The 17,438-nt window shown below is 46.0% G+C and overlaps 1 protein-coding gene across 1 annotated transcript in view; it reads right to left on the reverse strand.

The window, feature by feature from the left end:
* Window positions 1-17,438, reverse strand: part of LOC115073462 — a 301,189-nt gene that overhangs the window by 254,358 nt on the left and 29,393 nt on the right. The window contains exon 2 of the mRNA XM_029571896.1: window positions 864-1,052. Coding sequence (XP_029427756.1) covers window positions 864-1,052 — 189 coding nt within the window. The remainder of the gene's footprint in view (window positions 1-863; window positions 1,053-17,438) is intronic.

A 17,438-nucleotide genomic window follows, 5' to 3' on the forward strand; every position in this document is an offset into this window, starting at 1 on the left:
AATGGTGTAGTCAGGCAATGCAGAGGTCCGGGCTTGGAGAGAGTCAACAGCATAGTCAGGAAATGCAGAGGCCCAGGCTTGGAGAGAGAGAATAGCATAGTCAGGCAATTCAGAGGTCCGGGCTTGGAGAGAGTCAATGGTGTGGTCAGGCAATGCAGAGGTTGTATCTGAGAAGGCAATCCGAGGAAAGGTTAGGAATCAGGAATGCAGGAACGAAGGAGACAGGAACTTGCAAGGATGAGGAACCAGGAACGTAGGAGAATCACCAGGAAGCAATGAGTTGACCATCGTGGAGACCTGTTGCAAAGGCGATCATTGGGAGCCAAGCCCGGCCTTAAGTACCGGAGCTCAGGTGACGTCATCATCCGGGGCCGCAGCCAGGTTCCCGCCGCAGGCCCTTCATAAGGATCAGTTATGGGTGTGGCGCTGAATGGCGGCATCTCTTCGGTGGTGATGCAGAGCACAGGAATCTGTAGCTGAAGCTGAGGCACTGGGGGCGGCCCGAGGACGGAGCTGGCGGCCACCGCCGCCAGAGATGAGGAACCAGGCGCTGGATTCGCCAGAGAGAGGTGAGGGGCCTGGCTGCGGGTCTGCCGTGACCGGCACATGTAACAAACATACTATCAGCAATTTTCAAAAGTCATTTACCTGAGTAAGTGCACTTAATGTAGGTAAAACCTATTGACATTTCAATGACATATACTGTAGCAATATTCAAAAGCCCACTTACACAGTGGGCATCTTCACGTGTATCTTCACGTGTAAAACCCAGTTTTAAGCGTGTAAATACTTTTTAAAATCAGGCCCTATGGATTTTAAGCTTGTGTGATTAATGTTAATTAGTGAATGAAATGCATGCTTACTCAGACACTTTATCCCACTGATGTTCCAGGCGCCGTGGGACTTTGGGTAATCCACGCAGAATGCACTGAATGTCTCCTTCTTCTCTCCACGGCAGCTCACCGGAACCTCTTCGCCAACCTTAAACTCTGTCTGGGTGGAGCTAAAGTCCACCAGCTCAGTCCATGCTCCTTCTTTCTTACATCTCGCCTCTGTGAAAGAAGAACACGATGTTAGAGAGAGACTTTCCAAATCTCAGGCTACTACAGCTCCTCTCTGGCGTTTGCTTTACAGATGTAACAGCTGAAAAAAGCTTCCAGAATCATTGTTTATAGTTTGCACAAAGCTCTCAAGCTGGAAGGACGTTTATGCACAGAGAGGGAAATTTCAGGAGGGATGTCTGTGGTAAAATAGTGCATTATCTGAGAACTACTGCGCGACCGATACACCTGTAAAATTACATGCGTCCTTCTACATGATTACGGAGAGGCATTATGCGTAACTTCTGCCAACAAAACCACACACATCCAACAGCAGCTGTACTTGTGTGCACACAATTTTGTCAGGATCATTTTCTTTTTAAATGACTTTATTATGACATCAGAGGAGAATATTACAAGAAAATGTATGCAGAGTACAACAGCACAGCTAGAGAAATCACAAGCAAGACTGTCTTTATAAACCTAATTCACTAACCTCGCCTATATAGCTTTAAGACATTGTAAAACTATGGAACGCGCGTTCCTGCGCCTTTTTTGTAACCTGCCCGGATTATTTTCAAAGTGGACTTGGGCATGTAAGTCTTCCTTTAAAACTAGCGTTACTTATGCACACATTTACTGGTTAATTTATGCACAATGTTACAAAATGACCCAGAGGGAAATGTCCACTGCCACTTCTGTAGGCAAATGGCTAATTATCCAGGGAAATGAGGGTTTTAAGAACTGGGTGCCACCGGAAACAAGGCTGGGGACAGAGTTTGCACTTAACACGCATAGCTTTGAATTTTAAAATGCCGCCGCCCCAATGCAGAGCCCGCCCCCTCTCACCCCACCACCTGAGACCTCCTGGCCCATGCCCCTGCTCCGGGTGAACGTCACTATGCAGGCCCATGAGAGAAAGGAAATCCACGCATGCAAAGGTAATCCCTGAAATGTTTCCCCTTACTGCTCACCATAGAAAACAAATCAAATTCTGCTGTTACCTCCGTCCACTAACAGACTCAGAACCCTGCAAAAAGTCATCCATGGTCTAAACAGCAAACTTGCCATACCAGAAGTGTACAATCTCCCAGAACAACCCTGTATGAACAGACAGCACTGCACATATTCCACCAGTCGCTGGAATACCAATACACTTCCTAGTTCCTATTAGGAAAATAGAACAAGATGCACTGCTATAGGTCCCTAAGCAGCAGCCATGTGCTAACACAGTGGTAGCCAACTCTGGTCCTGAGAAGCCACAAACAGGCCTGAGTTTCAGGACCTTCATAATGAATGTGCATGAAATATACTTGCTTATAATGGAGGCAGTGCTTGAAAATCAATCTCATGCAGGGCCAGTCAAGGAGATTAGGCGCCCTAGGCAAGCCATGGGGCATTGAGAGAACTTAGACAAGTCTTGGCAGTAATGCTGGTTGACCTTTTCAGTGCTTCAGTAGAGTTGGGAGTAGTCAGGCAATGCAGAGCACTGGAGACAAGTAGATGTAGTTTCTGTTCACAAAAGTGGAAGCAAGGAGGAGGCTGTGAATTACAGGCCAATTAACCTGACTTCTGTGGTGAGTAAATTAATGAAATCAATGGTAAAAACAGAGGATAATGCAGTTTCTGGAATCCAATGGATTGCAAGATCCGAGGCAGCGTGGTTTTATCAGAGATAAATCTTGTCAGACGAATCTGATCAGTTGGGTGACCAGAGAGTTGCACTGGGGAGAGTGCTAGATGTAGTGTTCTTGGATTTCAGTAAGACCTTTGACGCAGTTCCTCATAGGCAACTTATAAATAAGTTGAGCGCCCTTGGTTTGGGTCCTAAAGTGACTGACCTGGTTAGAAACTGGTTAAATGGGAGGCAACAAAGGGTGATGATAACTGAGTTAATTCCGAGGAGGGGGCTGTTACTTGAAGTGTGCCACAGAAATTGATCCTTGGATTGGTTCTTTTCGAAATTTTCATGAGCGACATTGAGGAAGGATTGTTGGGAATGATTTATCTTTTTGCTGATAAAATTAAATCTGTAAAAGGCTGAACAACTAGGTAGGCATGGAAAACATAAGGTGGGATCTAGCAAAGCTCAATGGATGGTCTAGAGCAGCGGTTCTCAACCTGTGGGTCGCGACCCCAGCGGGGGTCGAACGACCAAAACACAGGGGTCGCCTGTGTTTTGGTCGTTCGACCAAAACACAGGTCGTTCGACCAAAACTGGTCTGCGGACCGACCCCAACGGCCCGGTCCGCAGACCAGTACCGAGCCGTTGGGGTTTTTTGCCGGTCCGCGGCGCTGCGGCTGCTGCGGGGAGGCGGGGCGAAGCTGGAGACCTGCCTCCTCCAATCCCAAAAGGGAGTGCGTCGTGGTGCTCCTCCTACTTACTTCCTGCCCGCCCTGCCCCGGAAGACAAATGTTGCCGGAGCCGCACGGGCAGGAAGGAGGAGGCGCGTCAGCCGCGTGCAGAAGAGGAGCAGCGGGGCCGGGAAGACTAGGGCCGCTGCAGAGCCCATCCTGTGGCAACCCGTAAAGAAGAGGCCCAGAGGTGAGAGAGAGGTGTGTGCGAGTATGAGATGAGTTGAGAGATTGTGTGTGAGAGTGAATTGAGAGACTGTGTGTGTTTGCAGAGACAGCATGTGAGAGCCTCTGTGTGTGTGAAAGAGACAGCATGTGACAGTGAGAGCCTGTGCTTGAGCAAGGCAGCATGTGGGGGTGTGAGAGAGCCTGTGTGTGAGACTCAGACAGCCTATGCCAGTGAGAGACTGTTTATGAATGATTGTATGACAGAAAGAGCATGTGACAGTGAGAGCCTGTGTGTGTGAGAGAGAGAGAAAGCATGTGAGAATGAGAACCTGACTGTGTGTTTGAGGGAAGAAGACAGGTGGAGAGAAAAGAAACAGAAAAAAAGGCAATATAAAAGGAAATGGCAAAAAAATAAAGGGAAGCAGATGTAAAAAAAAATAAATTACTTTTTACTGATTGGTACATGTAATCTTTGGGAATGTGCAAGAATAGCACTTTCTCTATGGCGGATCTCACAATGTACGAGATCAACATGGAGGAAGTGGAAACCCACAGAGCCTGCACAGAGGAGGCAGCAGAATGGGCTTCAGTGCCAATAGCAGCAATCAGCGCCTCCCCAATAGCCACGCGGCAGCAGTGACAGTAATTAGATTAATTGTTTGACTCAGCTGGAGGTGATAAAGTATGAAGTGGGATGTGAAATCAGCTTGATCTGGTGGAGAATTAGGATTGCTGTTACACATGAACTGTATTTGGCAAACATTAAATTAAAGCCTGCAGCTGAGGACTGATTCATTATGACTCATGTAGAAATTAGTGCATTTTCCAGATTAGTCTGCATAACACAATTCTCAACATTCAGCATTATTTCTGCTGCATAGACTTTTATCTGAGAGGCTCTGAGGTTGTGAGGGAGCCAGTAAGAGAGCATGAGTGTGTATGAGAAAATCCAGGGGAGTAAGAGTGTGTGTGAGTGTGTGGGGGGGGGGGGAGAGAGTGTCTTACACCCTGAGAGTGTATCAGTGTCTGTGAGAGTGAGAGGTTATGGTGGGTATAAGAGCATGAATGTGTAAGTATGTGACAGTGTATGTGTGAGAGAGAATGGACATGTGAGAGTATGTGTGAGAGAGAGAGGATAACCTCCTAATCCTCGACAATATCAGGGTGACTGGAAATCAAGAGCTCCCATGTATGGACAGCAGGGGCTTTTTAAAATCCTTATTAGTTTTAATTATTGTGTGTTATTTGATATATGTGCTGTTTTGAAATATTATTGGTGTTTGGGAAATTATAAAAATGTATATGATTTTAATTAATAGAAATTCTATTTATCAGTAATTTTAAAATATTCTTTTATTAGTATTTATTTATTTTATTTATTTATTTCTTTGTATACCGACATTCGATCGAGATATCACATCGGTTTCCAGAAAACAGGTTGAATAGAGCCGGAACTGCCCTATTTTACATTGTAACAAGAGAACAGTTGATTAAACAATAAATATAAGGAACATTGTAACATATGAATAAAATTAAAATTAAATATTAGATGTGGGTATATAGAAATGGCATATAGCCTATATACAATATGTACAATATGACTTGGTTATGAGTAGGGTGGGGGACAGGGAAAAGGGAGGTTACGAGAAGGGTGGGGGACAGGGAAAAGGGAGGATAGAGAAGGGGGGAGGGGTTATGCGTTCATGCATAACCCCTCCCCCCTTGTATGGTTTTACTATAGTAAATAGTATAGTTTTACTATAGTAAATAGTATAGTTTTATAGTAAATAGTATGGTTTTACTATTATAACTGATGCTTTATGTTTCTTAATTTTATTGTTTTATGAGGAATGGTGGTTCTGTTTATAAATGTCATAATAAATAAGTATGCACTAAAATCCAACCCCATCCATAACCCCGCCCCCATATGACCAAAGCCCCACCCTCGTCCCGCCCTCACCCCGCCCTCACGGGGCGAGGGCGGGGCGAGGGGTCACGCAACATGAGGAACTGTATTACGGGGTCACGGCATTAGAAAGGTTGAGAATCACTGGTCTAGAGTCTGGCAGCTAAGGTTTAATTTATTTATTTCAACATTTTATTTACTGTCATTCCATGAATAGATCACAACGACTTACAAAGTGACATTCATAGTTATAACTCAACAAACTGTGATTGGTTACAGGGGTGGTATTCATAGGCAGGCACTAATATCTATTAAGTGGACTTATCTAATGTATATTAATAATAGATCCAGTATCTAAGACAATAAGTATGGAAGATTAAAACAGAATGATAGTTTCACATCTTAGATAGAGGGTTGTTTAAGGATCTTACGTTCTCTCGTTTGGTTTATTCTACATGATTTGATTAATATGTTTTGTCCTTTGTTGCTCTGTATATTCTGATGTTTTTAAGTTAGTTTACGAATAGCCATGTTTTTAGCTCGCATTTAAATCTATTTCTATCTGTTAAATGTGTAGCGTTTCAAGCAGAGAATCCTAGAGCTTTGGACCTGCTATGGAAAACATACGATCTCTTATTTGCATCAGATATGTGCTTCGTATTGTGAGAATGGTTAATAGTCCTTTATTTTTATTTTTAGTGTTGCTGAGGGTTGTATGGTTGTAATGTCATTCCTAACAAGCTGGTATTATTGGAACGAATGATGTTAAATATTAATACTTTATAGTAGATTCTGGCTTATACTGGTAACCAATGCAGTGACATCAGCAAGAGTGTAATGTGATCATATTTCCTAGATACTAATAAGAGCCTTGCTGAAGCATTTTATAATAATTGTAGTGGTTTTAAGTGACAATCTGGAAGACCAAGTAGTAAGGAGTTACAGTAGTCTAGGTTTGGAAGATTAGAGTTTGCAATACAGTACGGAAATCCTCAAAAGTTAATAGTGGTTTCAGTCAATTTTGTATATGCACTTGGCATAGCCTGTCTTGATTAATTTACTGATGTGCATCTTCATTGTAAGGTTCTCATCTAGCTGTACACCTAAGTCCTGTAATTGCTTTGAGGGATTAATTTGGAAATTACCCAGGTTAAGTGCAGATGGTTTAGCAATCGATGAGTTTCTACTCAGCCAGATTATTTTCGTCTTTTTAGGGTTTAATGTTAGTTTAAGTTGTGAAAATTCTTGTTGTAGTGCTTTCATATAGGTACAGAGTATTGAAGCTATATTTTCAAATGATCTGGAGAGTAGTACATAAAACTGTATGTCGTCAGCATTCAAGAAGTGTTGCGACCGTCGCTGTTCGACGCCCTCACTCCGCCCTCTTTACCTCTGTGGTGACTCCCTCCGGGTCTGATGGACGGCTGGCTGCCGCAGCGTCTCCATGCCATCTCCCTCCAGCGTCCCCGGACCAGCTCGATATTGCAGATCCGCCATGTTGCCTGATGACCTAGGGCACGCGCGCTCTGATTGAAGTACCAGCAAGGGCACGACCCTCAGGGGTGTCCCCCTGAGATGACGTCATCCGCTTCCAATATTTAAAGGTCTCGATTTTGCTATCTCATCAAGTTAGCAAGGGGATTGCTTCGGCTACGCTACCCAAGCTACAGCAGTTTGTGTCCTGCTATATTGCTTTCCCAGTGGAAGTGAAGTTTCCCATAAGTAAGGGCTTGATTCACAAAGCTTTATCTCACTGATACAGATATTAAGATGTATAGAAAACAGGTCAAGGATTTCTATTTTATTACCGTATTTAATAACTGGTTTAATGTTTTAGCTGCCTTTAAAGTACTGAGATATTGCTTGTATTTGGTATTATGTTTTATGAATGTATTTGATGTTAACCGTGCCGAACAAAATATGGAGGGAGCAGGATATAAGCGATGCTAAATTAATCACTCATCACTTTGGGTACCTCTGTAAGTTGGTAAGAAATATCTTGGCCTTCTCTTCTTGATCTGTTGGCTTGTATTATTATTATCATGATTTATACAGTGCATGCCAGATGTACGTAGTGCTCTATAGAGACGCAAAACAACCAGGCCGTGCTCTTGGGAGCTTGCAATCAAGATGACATAAACAGAACACGCAAGAAAAACAAATGAAAAAGGAAACATAGAAATGTCGGCAGAAAAGGACCAAATGGCCCATCTAGCCTGCCCTGTCAGTTTCCCGTAATTATCAGTTTCCCAGACTGCCAAGGTCAGGGATCTTGTCGTTTACTGTTTGAGTCCAATTTCCTGCACCCCCTGCCATTGAAGCAGAGAGCAATGATGGAGTTGCATCAGAAGTGTAGTATCAAGCTTATTGTTTAAGGGTAGTAATCTCATCAAGCAAGTTACATAGAAACATAGAAACATAGAAATGACGGCAGAAGAAGACCAAACGGCCCATCCAGTCTGCCCAGCAAGCTTCACACATTTTTTCTCTCATACTTATCTGTTTCTCTTAGCTCTTGGTTCTATTTCCCTTCCTCCCCCACCATTAATGTAGAGAGCGGTGATGGAGCTGCATCCAAGTGAAATATCTAGCTTGATAAGTTAGGGGTAGTAGGGGTAGTAACCGCCGCAATAAGCAAGCTACACCCATGCTTATTTGTTTTACTCAGACTGTGTTATACAGCCCTTATTGGTTGTTTTTCTTCTCCCCTGCCGTTGAAGCAGGGAGCTATGCTGGATATGCGTGAAGTATCAGTTTATTCTTCTCCCATGCTGTTGAAGCAGAGAGCCATGCTGGATGTGCATCGAAAGTGAAGTATCAGGCACATTTGGTTTGGGGTAGTAACCGCCGTAACAAGCCAGCTACTCCCCGCTTTGTGAGTGTGAACCCTTTTTTCTTCTCCCCTGCCGTTGAAGCAGAGAACTATGCTGTATATGCATTGAAAGTGAAGTATCAGGCTTATTTGATTTGGGGTAGTAACCGCCATAACAAGCCAGCTACTCCCCTCTTTGTGAGTGCGAATCATTTTTTCCACATTTCCTCTTGCTGTTGAAGCTTAGAGCGATGTTGGAGTCACCGTAAGCCTGTGTATGTTTATTTAATAAGGGTATTGTCTCCAGGCAGTAGCCATCATTCTGGCGAGTCACCCACTCTTCATTGGCAGCCTCTTGACTTTATGGATCCACAGTGTTTATCCCACGCCCCTTTGAAGTCCTTCACAGTTCTGGTCTTCACCACATCCTCCGGAAGGGCATTCCAGGCATCCACCACCCTCTCCGTGAAGAAATACTTCCTGACATTGGTTCTGAATCTTCCTCCCTGGAGCTTCAAATCGTGACCCCTGGTTCTGCTGATTTTTTTCCTACGGAAAAGGTGTGTCGTTGTCTTTGGATCATTACCACCTTTCAAGTATCTGAAAGCCTGTATCATATCACCTCTGCTCCTCCTTTCCTCCAGGGTGTACATATTTAGATTCTTCAATCTCTCCTCATACGTCATCCGATAAAGATCCTCCACCTTCCTGGTCGCCCTTCTCTGTACCACCTCCATCTTGTCTTTGTCTTTTTGAAGATACGGTCTCCAGAACTGAACACAGTACTCCAGGTGAGGCCTCACCAAGGACCTGTACAAGGGAATAATCACTTCCCTTTTCTTACTCGATATTCCTCTCTCTATGCAGCCCAGCATTCTTCTGGCTTTAGCTATCGCCTTGTCACATTGTTTCGCCGACTTCAGATCATTAGACACTATCACCCCAAGGTCCCTTTCCTGCTCCGTGCACAACAGCCTTTCCCCCCCCATCAAATACAGTTCATTCGGATTTCCACTCCCCATATGCATGACTTTGCACTTCTTGGCATTGAATCTCAGCTGCCATATCTTCGACCACTCTTCCAGTTTCCTTAGATCTCGTCTCATTCTCTCCACTCCTTCCGGCGTGTCCACTCTGTTGCAGATCTTAGTGTCATCCGCAAAAAGACAAACCTTACCTTCTATCCCGTCCGCAATGTCGCTCACAAAGATATTGAACAGGACCGGTCCCAGGACCGATCCTTGTGGTACACCACTTAAAACCGCTCTCTCTTCAGAGAAGGTTCCATTTACCATCACACATTGTCTTCTGTCCGTCAACCAATTTGCAATCCAGGTCACCACCTCGGCACTCACTCCTAAGCTTCTCGTTTTATTCACCAGTCTCCTGTGCGGAACCGTATCAAAAGCTTTGCTGAAATCCAAGTATATGATATCGAGCACTCCTCCTTGATCCAATTCCTTGGTTACCCAGTCAAAAAAGTCAATCAGATTTGTCTGACAGGATCTTCCTCTGGTGAATCCATGCTGCCTCTGGTCCATCAATTCTCCCGACTGTAGATAGTTCACTATTCTCTCTTTCAACAGTGACTCCATTACTTTTCCCACCACCGAAGTGAGGCTAACCGGTCTGTAGTTACCAGCCTCCTCTCTGTTCCCACTCTTGTGAAGCGGGACCACCACCGCTCTTCTCCAATCACTCGGCACCACTCCCGTTTCTAGGGATCTATTGAACAGGTCGCACAGCGGTCCCGCCAGCACATCTCTGAGCTCCCTCAGTATCCTTGGATGAATCCCATCAGGCCCCATGGCTTTGTCCACTTTCAGATTCTTTAGCTCTTCCCATACATTATCTACTGTAAATGGATTTTCCTCTGTTCCGCTTCCCTCCAGTTTCTTGTTGTGTAGAGATGGTCCTTCTCCAGGGTCTTCTTTAGTGAACACAGAGCTGAAGTATTCGTTTAATATTTCTGCCATTTCTTCGTCTCTCTCCACACATTGATCATTTTCCACCTTTCAATTTCACTATACCACTTTGGACTTTTCTCTTTTCGCTGATGTATCTGAAAAATGTTTTGTCACCATATTTATCTCCTTGGCAATCCTCTCTTCCGCTTGACTTTTTGCCAACTTGATTAATTTCTTAGTCTCCCTCAGTTGAATCAGATATTCTTCTTTGTGCTCCTCCCTTTGGGATCTTTTGTATTTCTTGTATGCAGTTCTTTTAGCTTTAATTTTGTCAGCCACCTCCTTTGAGAACCAGATAGGTTTCATTTTTCTTTTGCTTTTCTTTACATTTCTAACATATAGAGCAGTTGCCTTGGCGATTGCTCCTTTTAGATTGGTCCACTGCTGATCCACATCTCTCTCATTTTCCCATCCATTTAGTTCTTCCTCTAGGTACTTCCCCATTTCCTCAAAGTCTGTGTTTTTGAACTGTAAAACTCTGGTCTTTGTGCTTCTTTTCCATATTCTTTTAGTGATATTAAACCATACCGTTTGATGATCACTGGTGCTGAGGTGGGCGCCCACCTTGACATCAGAGACGATATCTCCATTATTGAGCACTAAGTCGAGAATAGTTCCTTCTCTTGTGGGTTCCAATACCATTTGTTTGAACAAAGATACTTGCATGGCATCCACTATTGCTCTACTGTTTTTAGATTCTGCAGATGGGATTTTCCAGTCTACATCTGGCATATTAAAGTCACCAACGATCACCACTTCCCCTTTCTTACCTATCTTATGGATGTCTTCAACCAGATCTCTGTCCAGCTCTTCCTTTTGGTTTGGAGGCCTGTAAACCACTCCAATATAAATGGATGCTCCATCATCTGTTTTTAGGTCGACCCATGGTGCTTCTTCCTTGCCCCAACTTCCTTGCAGCTCAGATGCTTGGATATTATTTCTGACATAAAGAGCCACACCTCCCCCTTTTCTATCCACTCTGTCCTTCCTTAACAAGTTATAGCCTGGTATTGCCGTATCCCAATCATGAGATTCTGTGAACCATGCTTATTTATTTTCCCAGACTGTACAGTTCAATGTCCTTGTTGGTTGTTGTCTGAATCTAATTCCTCTTTTCCCCCTGCCATTGAAGCAGAGAGCAATGATGAGGTGTGAAGGACTGTCCCTGAAAACCCTTCTTAACCAGTGCTGGACCAGGCATTTACCTTGGTTCGCTTTGAAAGCTAAAGACATAGGTAGATCGATGGGTTGGTCCCGGAGGGTAAGAATAAGAGACTGGGACCATCTGGGAACAGACAAGCTCTGAATCTCCAGAACAAGGTGAACACTAAAGGTAAAGAATGAATGTGAATTCTGTAATGAAGTAAATGCTAAGAAGGGAATAGTGAATACTGAAAGTAAATGCTCAGACGTGAATATTGAAGACAAATGCTCAGATGTGAATGTGGCTGAAGATAAGCCACTTTTGTAAAGAAAGTTGATATAAGAAAAGTCAGAGTCCAGTGTGTGTCTTTCCTCTGGGGAGTTATAGACCACTTGTGCTTTCCTACATATGGTGTCAGCATGGGGATTTTCTGTGCTAAACAGTGTACAGCCAGAAATTCATGTCTCAGGAAGAAAAGAAGCGTTTGAAAACGTGTTGTAAATTTGTTTTTGCAAGAGAGTCTGGACCTAAGCAATGCACAGGCTCAGACAGGCAGTGAAGCAGCACAGAGCAGTGCTCAAAGCAGAAAAAATAAAAAAAAGAGAACTTTTTTTCCTGTGGTCCCTGCACAGGGAACCAGAGCAGCTTGGGCACACAGCATTAGAAAAAGTAAAGAGGGGGTGCTCAGGGAGAACCCAGAGGCAAAACAAGAAACTAAAAGTGTTATTGTATGGTTCCTGCACAGAGAAGCAGTCTCGTGAAGAAGCAGTGCTGGTAAACGTGTATACAGCGCTGGAAAGTGTAAAAGAGTGGCTGAGAGAGAAGAAAAGAAAAGAATCTCCCTGGGGCCTGGGTGCAGTGAAAGGTTTAAGGGTTTAAATGTATATTGGGCAAAGGGGTTCGCCCTGCCTTAGGTAGTCATTGACCAGTGAGTACGTTAAAGCCAAACAGGCAGGTTTTCGGTTTGGTTTGTGGAAAAGGGGGAGGAGATTTTTCCCTGCACACCTGAGCAAGCAGGGCTTTTTGCCCCTGGTTTAAAAGAAAAGGAAAACTGAGCAGGGTATGGTCCCTGGTGAGCAGCAGGCTTCGCTTGCAACACAGCATGGAAGCTTTGCTTCAAACCTTCCTGGAGGAACAGTGGCAACTGGGAATTTCTCTACAATCCTGGGAAGCCAAGCAGCAACTTCTGCAGGAAAATATGAAAAGCAGCAAGCTTCCTGGGTACAGTGTATGCAAGCCATGCAAACTAGTGACTCTACGACATCAGAGGCAGCTCCAAGAGAAGACCCAGGGAACTCTGAAGCAGATGAATGTAAAAACAGTCCTATGCAGGAGGAAGAAGCAGATAGCTTCATACCCAACACCGCTGAGAGGAACCCAGCTGAAAGGGCTGGCTATTGTTGTGATTCCGCTCATGGGAATGGCCCGCAAGCAGCCTCACCCGAATGCCACTGAACCCAGACGCCACCTGCTTCAGCATGGCCCACAATCGCCAATCCATGCGACCTGAAACACCACCGCTCCACTCAACACCAGCCTGGTATCCTCTCCTGCTTCTTGCACGGCCTGAAATGCCACCAGCATTCTCCGACACAGCACGTGGCTTCCTAGGCGTATGCGCATGCCTCTGCTCTCACTTTAAAGGGAACATGGCGGGAAAAGCCCTGCGGCCATACCTGATGACGTCCTTCCTGCAGCCCTATATAACAGCCCTTCAGTCTTTGCTCCTGGCCTTCGCAAGGGTCTTCGATCCTGGGGTCTTCTGCTTCCTGTCTTCATTGTTGGAGGTCCTCCATGTCTTCGTTCCTGTGATGTGCCTAGTTCCTGGTTCCTGTGTCTTCTGAGTCCTGGTCAAGTCTTTGTCTTGTTCCTAGTTCCAGCCTTCGTCCAGTCCAGAGTCTTCGTTGCTGATTCAATAATTCGGAAGTCCTTCCTTGGTTTTAAAGTCTGAGCCTAAATCAGAGTTCCTGAGACTGATTCCATGTTCCTGAGTCCTGTCCCTAGTCTTCAGAGTCCTTGTTCCAGCTTCCGTCTTGTTCTAAGTCTTTGAGTCCAGTGCCTGTGCCGCTCTGGCATGATCCCGGCCAGCCCCTGGGTTGTGTAGGGCATGCAGTGGCACCAGACTCCCTCAGAGCCTTCGAATTATTCCAAGTCCTGAGCCTTTGTCTTGTTTTAAAGTCCTGAGCCTTCATTTGTCCTCGTGCACAATATGCTTCCAAGCGGCAGTCCAAAAGGGCTTTCAAGTGACTGGAGGGCTACCCCAGGGACCAGCATTGTGTTGCTGGGTCTCAGATCCTGGTGCATGTTAGATGTCCAAGCGTTCCTGTTTTCCGAGACAAGAGTCTTCCTGTTTCAGCCAGCCCATGCCCAGATGCACGCTCGCCAGCAGTGTAGACCATGGCCAACCCCGGGGTTGCGCAGGTCTTGTCATGACACATGGGCTCACACTCAAGGCTGTGCACCGAGCCATGCTCCACCACAATAGCTATACAGACACTGAAGCTAACACACAGAAGATATGGGGTGTCCAGGCATGTGCCAGGAAGAAAAGGGGAATAGGGTATTCTGTCCTAAGGCCCAGCTTTCCGGAAGCGAGGCCAGAAACAGGCTTGCAAACCCTGGAAACAGAGGAGGCACAGCAACCCTTTAAGTTATCTGAGTGCAGATGCACCGTACAGGGGCAGGAAAACCCAGTGCAAGGGAGTTCGTAATGGAGCCTTGCAGACTGGCCTGAAGGAGGCAGCACAGAGAAACCAGAGGGAGGCAGTGCAGAGAGGCCTAAGAGCAGCAGTGAAGGGAGGCCTGAGAAAGGCAGCACAGAGAAACCAGAGGAAGCAATGCAGAGAAGCCTCAGCAGTGACCTGAGAGAAGCAGCACAGAGAAACCAGAGGGAGGCAGTGCAGAGAAACCAGAGGGAGGCAGCGCAGAGAAACCAGAGGGAGGCAGTGCAGAGAAGCCAGTCAGAGCTGGCGTGGAGAGGCTTGAAGAGGAAATGCTAAAGACTGGGAAAGAGATGGAGAAAATTGTTGGAAATGAGAAAAATTCTCATGGCAGTGCAGATCCACAGCCTGCTAAGCAGCATAATAAAGAAAGAATACAGCAAGCACGCGCTGCACCTTCTGAGGAAGAACAGAGAGTTTTCCAAGGGCAGCAGCAGCAGCACCCGGCCTAAAGAATACCAGGGAGTCCTGGCAGAAGGGGCTTCAGAGAGGTTGTGTCTCGAGGAGGAGGACTGGAACTCGGAGCTTCTTATGGACTCATGTAAAATAGTACGGGGTAGACAGGCAACATTCTACTTACGATAAGCCAATCGGCCAGATAAGGGTGAACCAGAACCCCTTCCTTTCGCAATGCAGCCACCACCATGACCATCACCTTGTGAAAGTCCACGGAGCTGTCGCTAACCTGAAAGGCAGAACCCAAAACTGGAAATGCTGCCCCAGCATCATGAAGCGAAGAAATCTCTGATGCTCTGCGCATATGGGGATGTGTAGCAAGGCCTTCGTTAAATCCAATGAGGCCAGAAATTCCCCCTGACTGCCATCATCACCATTTGCAATATCTCCATATCAAACCACGACACCGCACTGATTTTCTGCAGGTTGAGGATAGACCACAAAGACCCCTCCTTTTTGGGGACTTCATAGTTCTTGGGAAATAAATCGAGTACCTCCCAACCCTGCTCCTTTGCCGGTACCAGAATGATTGATTGTGCCTAAACTCTGAAGGTGAAGCAACGTATCCAAGGACCGCCTCTCGTTTGTTGCAGGACATGCAATGAGACTCCTGATGGAGTGAGAAAATTCAAAAGTGTAGCCATCTCTTATCACCTCTAGAACCCATTGGTCCAGGGTGATCCTGGTCCATGCCCGTAAAATTGTCAGGCGTCCTCCGACTGCTTCCTCGAGAGAGTGGTCCAATCTGGCTTCACCGTGAGGATTTACTACCTCCAGTACCCTGACAGGAACTATCTCTGGGAAGTCTGCTGCCTTCTAGATCCAGGAGTGAGCCGCAAGAGCCTTCCTGCCGCTCTTTTTATCCTCCGGCAGCTTGTTTTCCTTCAGTTCCCACAACTGGGGGAACTATATCTACTTTTCCTAGAAGCCTCTCATGAGGAACTTTGTCAAACGCCTTCTGAAAATCCAAGTATACTATATCTACCGGTTCACCTTTATCCACATGTTTATTAACTCCTTCAAAAAAGTGAAGCAGATTTGTGAGGCAAGACTTGCCCTGGGTAAAGCCATGCTGACTTTGTTCCATTAAACCAAGATTAGGCTAACAGTGCGCTCCGTCGGAGCGCACTGTACTGTATCGGCCTGACTGACTTTAGCTATCGCCTTGTCACATTACATCACCATCTTCAGATTGCCAGAAGCTATCACCCCAAGGTCTGTGCCTTTCCCTTCCTCCATCACATACAGCTTTTTTGGATTACTGCATCCCAGACGCATGACTGTACTTCTTGGCATTGAATCCCAGCTGCCAAATCTTTGACCACTCTTCAAGCTTTCGTAAATCACTTTTCATTCTACTCCTTCAGGCATATCCAACTCTATTGCAGATCTTGGTATCATCCGCAAATAGACAAACTTTACCACCTATCCCTTCTGCAATGTCGCTCACAAAGATGTTGAATAGAACCGGTCCCAATACTGATCACTGTGGCACTCCACTTAACACCAATCTCTCTTCAGAGCAGGCTCCATTTACCATTACACGCTGTCTCCTGAAAATCAACCAGTTTGTAATCCATGCCACCACCTTGGCGCTGACTCCAAAGCTTCTCATTTTATTCACAATGTGGAATGGTATCAAAAGCTTTGCTGAAATCCAAATAGATGACATTAAGCGCTCTTCCTCGATCCAATTCTCTACTCATCCAATCAAAAAAAAAACAACTCAATCAGATTTGTCTGACAGGACCTTCCCTGGTGAATTCATGCTGCTTTTGGTCCAGCAGCTTACTGGATTGTAGATAGTTCAGTCTCCTTTCTTTCAGCAATGTCTTCATTAATTTTCCCACCACCGAGGTGAGGCTAACTGGCCTATAGTTTCCAGCCTCCTCTCTGCTGCCACTCTTATGAAGCGGGACCACAACCGCTATTCTCCGATCTCGTGGCTCCACTCCCGTTTCTAGGGATCTATTGAACAGGTCATTTAGCGGACCCGCCGGACATCTCTGAGTTCTCGTAATATCCTGGGATGTACCTCGTCGGGCCCCATGGACTTGTCCACATTCAGTTTTCCTAGCTCTTCCCATGCATTCTCTTCTGTAAACAGAGTTGTGTTTAGCCCATTCCCTTCTATGGTCTTGTCAACCAGTAACTGTCCTTCCCCAGGGTCTTCTTTAGTGAGCTCCGAACTAAGTATTTGATTAATATTTCTGCTATTTCCTTGTCTGCCTTGACACATTGCTCCTTGTCACCTTTCAATTTCACTATACCACTTCGGGCTTTCCTTCTTTCTCTTATATCTCTGAAAAATGTTTTGTCATCTCTCTTTATCTCTTGGATAATCCTTTTGTTGTGCGCCCAACCGCCGGAGGTCCGCGGGCTGCCCCCACCCTGGGGCAGCGGCGGCGTGGCTGAGGCCTGGTCGGGCCGGCTGGCTTCTTCGCAGCGCCCTCTCGGAGGGAGACGCCGCCGACGTGCAGGCAGGCTCCGCCCCTAGGCGCGCACGCGCAGGGGTTCTGGCATTTAAAGGGACCAGCGCGGGAAAGCCCTGCTCCGCCTCTGAATGTGACGTCAGACGCTGCCAGTACTTAAACTGGCTTGACAAGCATCTCCTTGCCTTGCAACGAGGTTCTCACTGTTCAGTATTTTCTAGTTGCTGTTCCTGCTTCTGGCTTCGAAGCCGAAGTCCGAAGCCGAAGTCCGGCTACTTCTGACTTCGGCTTCTGACTTTGGCTCGTCCACTGGTACTGATCCTGTCTTGACCTCTGGCTTTCTGCTCTGCTCCTTCCAGGAGGCCTAAATCCAAGCGGCTCGGGTCCTCACGGGTTCCTCCCGGGGGGGCCGCAGGCTTCCAGTGGTGAAGTTCCCAT

Source organism: Rhinatrema bivittatum, chromosome 1 (assembly GCF_901001135.1).
Source record: "Rhinatrema bivittatum chromosome 1, aRhiBiv1.1, whole genome shotgun sequence".
Classification (NCBI taxonomy): domain Eukaryota; kingdom Metazoa; phylum Chordata; class Amphibia; order Gymnophiona; family Rhinatrematidae; genus Rhinatrema; species Rhinatrema bivittatum.